Here is a 10,418-nt window from a genome sequence, read left to right on the forward strand (position 1 = left end):
ATTCCTGGGAGAGGAGCCTTAAGTGGTAAACACCTGCTTTGGGAGAATGCTGAGGCTGCTCAGCCCTTTCTAATCACTCATGATTCCTTCATTGTCCTCCTTATTCATTCCCAGGGACATACGGGAATCCACTGGGTCATCTCTTTAGCCCTTTCATTCCTGGGGAGACCGATCATGTGTCTCAGGGGGAGTGAGTGGTGGAGGACCTGCCTGGGGGAGCTGAACCAGGAGCTGAGACAGCTCTAAATGTATGTGTGTATGTGTGTGGGGAGGGTTGAAGTGGGAGTGGGGGTGGAATATGAGGGGGAACTGCTGCTTTTGTTCAGGTGCCTGGCAGAGGCAGGAGCAGCCGTGGGCGTCCCCAGGGTAGGCACTGACAGCTCTACTTTCTCTGCAGGTGATGGGGCTGCACTGCAGTAGAGGGGGCACACAAGCCCCATTCTATTCCTCTCCCCACTGCTCCTTAGAGTGTTAAAGAGGCTAGGCTGAGCATGCTATGGGAGGCCCTTCCAAGAATTTTACAAGGGAGAGAAGAGAAGAAATAGAGGCCAGAGATATTCCTGTGGAATTTGATACCAAACCAGTGTTGTGACATTGAACATCTATTATCCGATTTCAGCCCCTTTCTGAAAGGGTGTCAGATTGCCCACAGAGGGTCATCTAACACTGATAACATTGGCCAGGGACTAAATGAATTTTAAAAAATATATATTCTTCTCTTGGTGCCTGGGGCTGAAACAGGAAGTCACCTGAATGCTTAGAAATTGCCTGATGACTGAGAATTTGCTCAGACTGACTTCAGGGGAACAGGTCTGCAGCATGGAACAAAGCCAGGTCTGTTATTGGTTTTGTATCCTAGGTCTGAATTAGAAGTATTGGTGATGTAGTGAAAAGAGGATTGGAGACTAGGCATCACCGGACTAGCATAGATGAGACTTCCCTCACTTTACAGATAAGGAAACTGAGGATCAGCAACCTGTCCAAGACCCCACACTTGGGAAGTGCCTGAGGAAGGATTCAAGCCTAGGTCTCTTGTCTCCAAATTGCACTCTTTATCTGTAACACAAAAGGCTTCTGTTCTTAGATTTAGTGTTGGAAGGAAATTTGGCAGGGCTTAGATGTGAACCTTCAAATCTATCAATATTTCCACTGCAACTTACTAGCAGATTCATTGTTTATTAGCTGGGCACCCTGGGGAAAGTCACTATATCTCTCTATATCACTCTGGACCTGGAAGTTGGAAAGACCAGAGTTCAAAGCTGGCCTCAGATACTTATTAACTGTCACTTAACCTGTGTCTCTCTCAGCTGTAAAACTGTAGTACCTTATCCCAGAATAAGGTTGTGCTGATAATTAGTTAATATTTTAAAAGTATGTGTGGGACTCAGCAGCTCTAAATTCTATGCCTTAGGACCCTGACTCACAGCGCCTGCCTTCCTACCGGTTAAAGTATGGTAGAAGGAGCCCAGGCAGCGGGAGGTAGGGGATGGGGATGTTCTGTACCGACTAATGCATTTACTATGAGAGCAAGTTATTTGACCTTTCTGCGTTCTTGCTCATCTGTAATATGGGGATAATGATCCAAGGCCCTTGACTGTAAGGCTAGATGGTATCTTACAGACCATTTAAAAGAATGGCTCTGTAAATGACAACTGGGGACCCCACAGCAACCACCCCGGCCTTGTGGAAGCCCAGAGAGACATGGGGCAGCGGGTGTTGTAGAAAAACTCTTTATTTCAAAGGGAGCAGTGCGACCTGGCTAGTGCCACCCGGGCGCAAAGACCAGGGGAAAAGCACCCTGCTTAAGAAACATCGGGAATCCGCCAAATGCTGCCAGTTCTTACCTTTAAGAATCTTAAAGGGGAGGTGCCCAGGTGCAGCAGGCAAATCTGAAAATCCTGAAAGGAAGTCGCAAAATAGCACGTCCAGATCTTTGCCTTTAAGAACCTCTTAAAGGAGAAGTGGATCAAGCGCAACTGAAGGGGGCAAGGCTGAAATGTATCTTGTTAAAAGTCTCTAGAAGGGTCTTCAGGACTTTGCCTTTAAGAATCTCTCAAAGACCTAGTCGTTCTGAGGACAAAGGCGGCAAATCCTGCAAAAAGTCTCAAGAGAGTACTCCCAAGTCTCGCTTTCTAGGAGCCTTCTAAAGGAGAACGTGGTCAAACACAGCCCCAAATATTAAAAACAATAACAGGAATAATCATTGCAAACAAATCGCTCTCCTTCCCTCACCTGGGCCTACGTGTCAATGTCCTTACTTTTAAGATGCCCTTAAAGGGGCAGGCGCCCAGGGCAGAGATGTCTGTATTCGTCACCCCCTCCCCTAGGCTCGCGGGAGGCCGAGGGTTACCTCTCCAGGTACTCAGCTTTGGTCAGGCCTGAGGAATCCTGGGAGTTTTTGGTTTCCTAGATGGGTCTCCTTAACAGAAACCGACGGGAGGGACTCAGGGTAGGGTGGGGTGGTTGGTGGTGACCATGGTAACCGCGGTGACCATGGCGACGGACTCGGCTCTTAGAGCACTGAGAGGTCGTGGCACGACTTGGAGCGCTGCTTGAAGAACTTGGCGTGGCGGGGCACCAGGTTGGCCAGGAAGCGTTTGGCCTTCTTGGTGAGGCTCTCGCGGCGCGCGGGTGGTGGCGGGGGTTGTGGCTGCAGCTGCGCAGCGCCGTCGGGGCCTTCTGGGTTGCCCTCGGTTGCGGCTGCAGCCGCCCGGGCCCGGCTCCTGCGCAGGCGGATCTGGCGTACGGCTCCCTCGAACAGCTCCCGCGTGTTGTGGTGCAGCGCAGCCGACGTCTCTATGTGCTTGCAGCTCAGCATCCCCGCCAGATGGCGGCCTTCTGTGGCGGGGACACGAGGCAGGGCCCGCTCAGGCAGCTGCCCCTGGAGGGGCGCCCGCGGGGCCCTGGGGTCTCGTTAATAACGAGGATCACCCTAACCTGGCATGTCCTTGGAACCCAGAGCTTGGCCTAAACCTCTGATCTGCCGCAGCCACCTTGTGGCGTGGGCGGGGAATGCAGTGATGATCCCTCCCGCTCCATCCACAACCCATTTTACAGGTGATCAGAAGCAGTAGGGGCGCTGCTGTCAAAATCCAAGAGTACTTGCCCACCCCAAGCTCGGAATCCTTTCAGTTTTTGTTGGATACAAGTAATGTAAAGTTCAAGGGGGAATGGGGGGAGGGGAGAGGAGGAGGATTTTTGTTCGTTGAAAAAAATTAAATACATTTTTTCCCCAGGCAACATAGGATGGCTGACCTTATGATCTCTCTCCCTGCTTTGGACTCTCCTGTCCATTTCCCATAGGTTCCATGGACCTCACCATTGTCACCAAAGACTACTAATTGGGGAAGGTGGGGGGGGGGGATTTGAACCTAGGTGTCTCCATTCTATAAAATCTAGCACATTCATCATGCCTTGGGGACTAGAGGGAGAAAGGGGATGGACATTCTTGGATTGCAATATCAAAAGGAGAGGAGAGGTCAGGGGTGCCTTCCTGAAAGGATTGGTGCAAGATGGCCCAGTATTTATGGAATGGGCCAAAAGATGGGGGACTCTTGAGGAGTCAGGAAGAAGGGAAAGACTGGGAAGAGGAGAAGAGGGACTTAGATTATTAACAGAGATGAGGAGTTATTGATAATAAAAGAATAGAATAGTTACATCAAGCATTTTTATAACACTTACTATGTTCCAGGCACTTTATAAGTAATATCTCATTTGATCATTATAACAACTCTGGGAAGTAGATACTATTTATTATCTCCATTTTACAGTTGAGGAAAGTTAGGCAAACAAGTTAAACGACTTGCTCAAGTTCATACATCTAGTAACTGTCCTAGGCTAGAGTGGAACTAAAGTCTTCCTAACTCTAAGCACAACATTCTATCCACTGCACCACCTGGCTACCACATCTTTATGTAGTGGGTAGAGCACTGAATTTGGAATATGGAAGAATTGGGTTCCAATCCCACTTCATTTAACAGTTGTGTAACCCTTAGCAAACCACTACGGGCCTCAGTTTTCTCATCTGTAAAACAAGGGAATTGGACTGGTTGACCTTTTAAGATTTCTTCTAGCTCTAAATCTATGAGCTTGTGATTTCAGAGGAGATGTAGGGATGAGGGAGGGGACTGAAGTACATGAAGGAGTATGCATGAAGGGGCAAGGAGAAGGGATCTGCCCAAAGAATGGAATGGAGGACAGAGGAAGCTAGGGAGAAAAGACAGGCCAAGGAGGTACATGGCTGCTGAGAGGGAAAGGAGTCCCAAGCTCTAGGGAGAGGGTGACACAGAAATCTGAGAGTTGGGTGGAGGTATAATTGTGTTCAGACAAAAGGGGGCCTGATACCCTGGTGGGAAAGAATCTTAGGGGAAATGGCAAAGAGATCTTTTGGGCTTGGAAGAAGAGAGTGAATTCAGGATATTTACCTTCTAGTGAGACTTCCCTGGAACGAGCAAGGTCACTCTTGTTGCCCACTAAGATGATGGGTAGATCGTGGTGGGGACGCCCAGCCCGAAGCCGAAGCAATGTCTCAGGCACTTTGGAGAAGCTTCTTCGGTCCGTGACAGAGAAGACAATGAGGAAGGCATCCCCAGTTTGAAGGCAGTGTTCCCTGAGCCAGCTACCTGCTTCTCCCTGTAGGGAGGGACATAAAAAACCAATTACTGAATGTTAGGGCTATAAAAGAGATGTTGGAGATTATCTCTCCCAACCCAATAGTTGATAACAGATGAAGAAACGGGTCCAGAGTGGGGAAAATATTTGACTAAGTGGTAAAATTGGTGTGCTCGTGGGAGAGTGTAATCCCCATTAAACTTCCACAGAAGAGAACTAGGCATGCAGGAGCCTATTTTTACAAAATGAGGGGATCGATCCCTAAACTATTGCTTTAAAAAATGTGATAGTTACTTTGAGACCATTTTGTTAAATGTAAACTGCCCTCCCCTCATTGTCTCAAGGTTCCAAGTTTCTGCCAACAGGCTGTGCTGATTTGTCAGGGTAGAGGGGTAAGATAAGTAGTGGTCTGGGCTTCTTTGTTTAGCCAAAGGGATGAGAATGGTAGGCTGGAACCCTGGGGAAATTCTAAGGAGCCAAGGACCCAATTCCTAAACCCTCAGTATCTCCCATGATGGGTTGGCCTCCCTCTACCTTTCTACTTTCTTCCAGCTTTAAAGCTACTCTCACCTGTTCCCAGATGTCATACACCACCAATGTCACCTCTTCTTTATCCACTATGATGTGTCTTTCATAGGTGTCCTCTGTCAGGGGACAAAGAAAGGGAACAGAGACCTTTTAGTAAGCAGTCCAAGTCCGGGAAAACCAACCAGGGACCTCAGCCACTAAAGGTGTCTTCATGCATCCTAGGCACTAAGGCTATTTTCATAAGAATTCCTTTTTCTAAGGAACAAACCCTTAGAGGCCACAGGCTTTCCCTTCCACCTTGGATCTTCAAATATCTTCTTCTCAGGGTTCCAAAGACCCATTTGCCTACCACCTGGTCATTATAGTCCATACATGTGAATCCATACATATGAGCTCCATTCCAATACCTGTGTTCTCAGGCTCATGGGCATTATCATCTTGAAGTCCTCCAAAAGTGCCTGCCAGGGCACTTTTGCCCACACCGCTCTCACCCAGAAGCATCACCTTGAAGACACCACCTCTCCCAGTTGGTGCTGCTTCCCCTGAACCCAGAGAGTCAGAGGAGTCAGAGGATAAGGCTTGGGGTGGCCAGTCCAACTCATCCACTGCTTGGGCCCGTCTCAGTTGGTGTTTGTAGGGCACTGGCATACTGCCTCTTCGTCGAGGAGCTCCCACAGCTGGGGATAGCCCAGCCCGTTCCAGCCCAGCTAGTAGCTTGTCTCGCTTGTTTGGCACTGTGGCATCTGTTGCAGGGGGACAAAGAGAGGTCAGTTATGTACAGGGTCTCTCTCCCTGAAGGAAGGCCAACTTTGAACAGGCTATCTCTTATCCCATCTGAGGAAGGGATCTTCATTTTGTATTCTTCCTCCTTCTCCTGGTAGGATCAGAGGAGACTAGCACCAGCCTTGGGGAAAGCTGGGAAGTTGATGCCAATGCTCCTCATCCCAAACTGAGACCTGGGATATCAGATGCTCATAACAGCATGATCTGAGGAGAGTTCATTTTCTTCATGTGGTTTCCCCCACTACGGTCCATTACAAAAGATACATATGCATGGGGTGGCACATGCGCACACTCACAGGTTCTCACACACCCACTCACACTTCCATGACACATGCATGAACCCTAGGTCTGGCCTCTGTCCCTAAAGCTATCCCCATTCCTTGTCATCCATGCTCATTCAGCTCCGCTTTGTGGGTGTGCAGGCAATGATCCATCATGCTTTTATTGTGAAAACCCAAGTCAGCTCCTAGGCAAGAAGAGAGGGAGAACCCGAGAGGTTTTCTTTCAGAGCTTGAGGGGCTACTGGGCTGAAAAAGTAGGTGAGCAGAGAACTGTGAAGAGGGAATCTGTTTCCAGAGTGAGTGTGAGATATTCTTGTTTAGATATCAGACTGTCCGTGGGCATATCAGGGTGAGAGACTGTCCCATTTTGTGATTCCCTGGAGAACCCAGGAACAAGTCAGGTGTAGGTAAGAGAATTTGTCTGTATCCCAGGCTGTCCCCGTGAGTGGGAGAGTATGTAGTGTTTGTGTAGGGGTGGCAGCTCAGTGTGAGTCTGTGTGTGTCCTGTGTGAGTGAGTCTGTGTGTGCGGCTCCCTGCTCCTTTGTGTGTCTCTGAGTGACAAGGTATGGGTCAGTGTAACAAGAGGAGGTTCAGACACAACAAAGACGGATGGGGAGAAGCTGGAAATAGCCCGATCGATAACTAGAGGCAGTCTGGGCCACCAGGAGCCTGGAAGAAGCCTTCACAACAGGTCTTGGGAGCAAAGCTGTCCCCCTCCCAGTATCTCTAGGATATGTTCTGGCTTCTCTTTCCTTCCCCTTTCTCCCCCTCACCAAGCAGCCTGCCTCCTTTCTCCTTCTCCTTCTCTCTCTCAGATTGGTGCCCTAACCTTCTCTCTTGGGGAGCCAGTGGGGCAAAGGGGAAGTAGGGCATAATATAAGATAGAAGGGCTTTTCAGCCAATTTCCAAAATCGGAGATGGAGAGGGGCTGCTATCGCTCCCACTTCCGACTTTAGCTCCCAACCCTAGATCATCTGGGAATCCCCATCCAATTCTGGGGGGCTATTTCCCTCTTGGTTGTTGTGGTTCAGTTTCTCCAGCCCTCATTTCTAATCAGCCCCTCCTCTCCATCTTACCAAAAAAAAGAAACCCACCAGAATCCCCTGAAACCTACTCCCCCTCATGCACACACAGGGCTGCAGTCAGTCTGTCCCAGGGTGGAGGAATCAGCCCCTCTCACCTGGTGCTGCTATCACTGGGGAGGAAGCCCCAGCGCCCGAAGGGCAGAGGGCTGCTGTGTCCGTATCCGTGTCCATATCTGTGTCCGTGTCCGTGTGCATCTCTGTGCGTGTGCCCCAGTCTGGGATCTCCGGAATCTTTCTCTCACTCAGCAGCTCTGTCAGCTTTTCCCTTTAAATACACCCCCATCCCCCCCACCCCAACACACGCACTTTCCACTCCCCCTAGACACCTGGGGGAATAGCCCCGCCTCCTCGTGAAGTCATATATGCTAATGAGCAGTGATGTCATCGGGATTCCCTCCTTTCAGATTCCCCTCCCCATCGTCCCTTTTCTCTCTCTTCCTTTGTGAAGCTTTCCTCTGGAATCCCCCAACCCCACACGCGATTCTACACACCCATCCCATTCTCTGGTCCAGTACACGGGAAAGACAGACCCAAGTCCGTAGAGGGGCCGATGGATAGGGACAGAGAAAGAGATTTGGACAGAAAGACACAGGGGCAGAAAAAATGATCAAGAGGGTGAAGGGCATGGAGAAGCAGGGACAAAAAGATGTACCAGCTAGCAAAGGAAAGCCTTTCTTATTTCTGGGTCTCAATTCTCCAGAGACAAGCTACTCTGGGAATTCAGAGGGCTTATGGAGCTGGTCTTGATTCTTGAAATCGATTTGGGCCGGGCTTTGAAGTCTGTAAAGAGTCGGAGGAAGGGGCATTTCAGGAGGGAATAAATAGCATGAGCAAAGGCATGAAGGTAGGAAATTGTAAGATTTATTTGTGGCTAGTTTAGTTTCTTTTAATTGAAGTATGAGGTGTGTATTAAAGAATAATGAGAAAGGGCAGGTAGGTGGCTCAGTGGATTGAAAGCCAGGAGATCCTGGGTTCAAATGTGACCTCAGAAACTAGATGTGTGACCCTGGGCAAGTCACTTAACCCCCATAGCCTAGTCCTCACCACTCTTCTGCCTTGGAACCAATACACAGTATTGATTCTAAGATAGAAGGTAAGGGTTAAAAAACCAAAAAGAGTAATGGCAACAACTCTGAAAAGATAAGGCTGAAAGAGCTTGCAGAATCTTGAATGCTAGTGTAAGTAGTTTGGACTTTATTTGGCAGGTAATAGTGAGCCATTAAAAGTTGTGGGGAAGGTGACCCTGGGCAAGTCACTTGACCCCCATTGCCCATCCTTACCAATCTTCCACCTATGAGACAATACACCGAAGTACAAGGGTTTAAAAAAAAAAAAAGTTGTGGGGAAGGACAGCGTTAATTTGTTCCCTTCTGCTATTTAAAGGTCCTTTAAACCTCTTTTATTGCAGTTTTGCATTCTATGGTTTTTTGGTACACATGTCTTACTTTCTGCCTTCCTGGGCAAATTTTATTTTCCATCTGGGGACCCAGTTTCTTCATCTGTAAAATAAGGAGGTTGAACTAGATAATCTCTATACTCTTCACCCCTTAATCGATTAGTCCATATTCTTTTTATTCCCTTTAGTATTAAAAAAAAAACAAACCCAACTTATCTTCCATCTTAGCATCAATACTATATATTGGTGCCAAGACAAAAGATCAGTAAGGGCTAGGCAATGGAGGGCAGAGAGGAAGGGGTTGATGTTAAGTGACTTGCCCAGGGTCATATAGCTAGGAAGTGTCTGAGTCCAAATTTGAACCCAGGATCTCCTGTCTCTAGTCCTGACTCTCTATCTACTGAGCCACCCAGCTTGCCTTCCTCCCCAATAGTGTTTTGACTATAGGTGTTCAGTAAATATTTTTGGTGAATTAATGAACGAATAAAAAAAGAACAAATGAATGCAATACTAAATCTTGTATATCAGAAGAAGGTCATGGGAAGAAGCAGGACTCAAGGCAGAGAGCCAGGTGCTTTGTGGTTCTTTTTTTTGGCTACTTAATCTTGCTCCCCAAATTGGTACAATCTGGGACCGCCTTCTCTGTGAGATCATTGTCTTCCTGCCTCAGGAAAAGGGAAATGTGAATTCCTAGTAGGTAGTAGTAGGTACCCAAAAGGGTGGAAGGGACATAGACCCAGAGTTAAGATGATATGGCCAGGGGCAGCTAGGTAGCACAACACCAGGCCTGGAGTTGGGAGGACCTGGGTTCAAATCTGGCCTTAGACTCTTCCTAGTTGCGTGTCTCTGGGCAAGTCACTTAATCCTACTTGCCTAGCCCTTACTGTTCTTCTGCTTTGAAATCCATACTTCGTATCGATTCTAAGACAGAAGGTAAGGGTTTAAAAATAAAAAACCTAATGAAGAAACATGATACTTGTTTCCTAATGGAGAAGTGATGCAAGCTGAGATGTTCATACATTTTTGGATATGACCAGTTTGGGAATTTTTGTTTGATTTCTCATTTGTTACAAAGGCTTTTTATTTTGTTTTTTAACTCCCCCCCCAAATAAGGGGCTGAGAGAGGGGGAGAGGGAGAAAAAGTAAATTCTTATAAACTGGAAAAAAAAAAGAGTGCAGCCCAACAGATAAAAGGAATGACTGGGCAAGATTTATAAAGATAATGACATAGGAATTCTCCTCTTAGTGGAGGTAAAATTTTAACTGGTAAAAACCACTGGTGAGTCATTTCTTGTCTCCTCTCCTGTTCCTTTCCCCACTCACCTTCCTCCCAAAGTGAAGGTGTAACAATTGCCCTCTCATCTCTGATCCTGACCCCCACCAAACCTAGGGAGAAATGTCAAGGTCTGCCAACATTCTTCCCCCTGCAGAATCAGGAGAGCTCCATTAATGGATTTAAGAAAGCTTGGATTATGTGGGCCCCAACTGGCTGCACAGGTTATTTCTACTTTACTGTTCAGCCCGACCCTTAACCCTCTTTCCCATCTTCTCTCCTCATGCCCAATTCCATCCCTCTGTGTTTGTTTTTATGCTCCACAGGGCACCTGGAGCTGTCACAGAAGGGAGGAAGAAATATGAAAATCTCCAGAATAAATTCCGTGTTACCTAACTTAGGTGAGCAGTAGGTAACATTTATGAAGCACTGTGAGAACTACACATTACTTCAGTTGTAA

At 47.7% G+C, this 10,418-nt stretch overlaps 1 protein-coding gene across 2 annotated transcripts; it reads right to left on the bottom strand.

Annotated features, from left to right (window-relative positions):
* Nucleotides 1-2,512: 2,512 nt before the first annotated feature.
* REM2 (RRAD and GEM like GTPase 2) lies at nucleotides 2,513-7,484 on the bottom strand. 2 transcript variants are annotated; one of them, XM_044662281.1, is made up of 5 exons: nucleotides 7,385-7,484; nucleotides 5,547-5,882; nucleotides 5,182-5,255; nucleotides 4,425-4,632; nucleotides 2,513-2,838 (listed from the first exon to the last, which is right to left on the bottom strand). In XM_044662281.1, the coding sequence occupies exons 1-5, from the start codon at nucleotides 7,482-7,484 to the stop codon at nucleotides 2,513-2,515; spliced, it is 1,044 nt and encodes a 347-aa protein (XP_044518216.1). The 2 variants fall into 2 exon arrangements, with proteins under 2 accessions (XP_044518216.1, XP_044518215.1); XM_044662280.1 differs by having other exon boundaries at nucleotides 7,376-7,484.
* Nucleotides 7,485-10,418: the final 2,934 nt, after the last annotated feature.

This window comes from Gracilinanus agilis, chromosome 2, assembly GCF_016433145.1.
Source record: "Gracilinanus agilis isolate LMUSP501 chromosome 2, AgileGrace, whole genome shotgun sequence".
In the NCBI taxonomy this organism is placed as follows: domain Eukaryota; kingdom Metazoa; phylum Chordata; class Mammalia; order Didelphimorphia; family Didelphidae; genus Gracilinanus; species Gracilinanus agilis.

Bases quoted from the DNA above. Each gene is read 5' to 3' on its own strand.
- REM2 (XM_044662280.1), bottom strand. From the start codon at position 7,484: ATGCACACGGACACGGACACAGATATGGACACGGATACGGACACAGCA. The intron at 5,883-7,375 runs GCTGATTCCTCC...CCCCTGCAACAG, and splicing joins AGCAGCACCAGGTGAGAGGG to ATGCCACAGTGCCAAACAAG. The intron at 2,839-4,424 runs GTAAATATCCTG...TCCCCGCCACAG, and splicing joins CAGGGAAGTCTCACTAGAAG to AAGGCCGCCATCTGGCGGGG.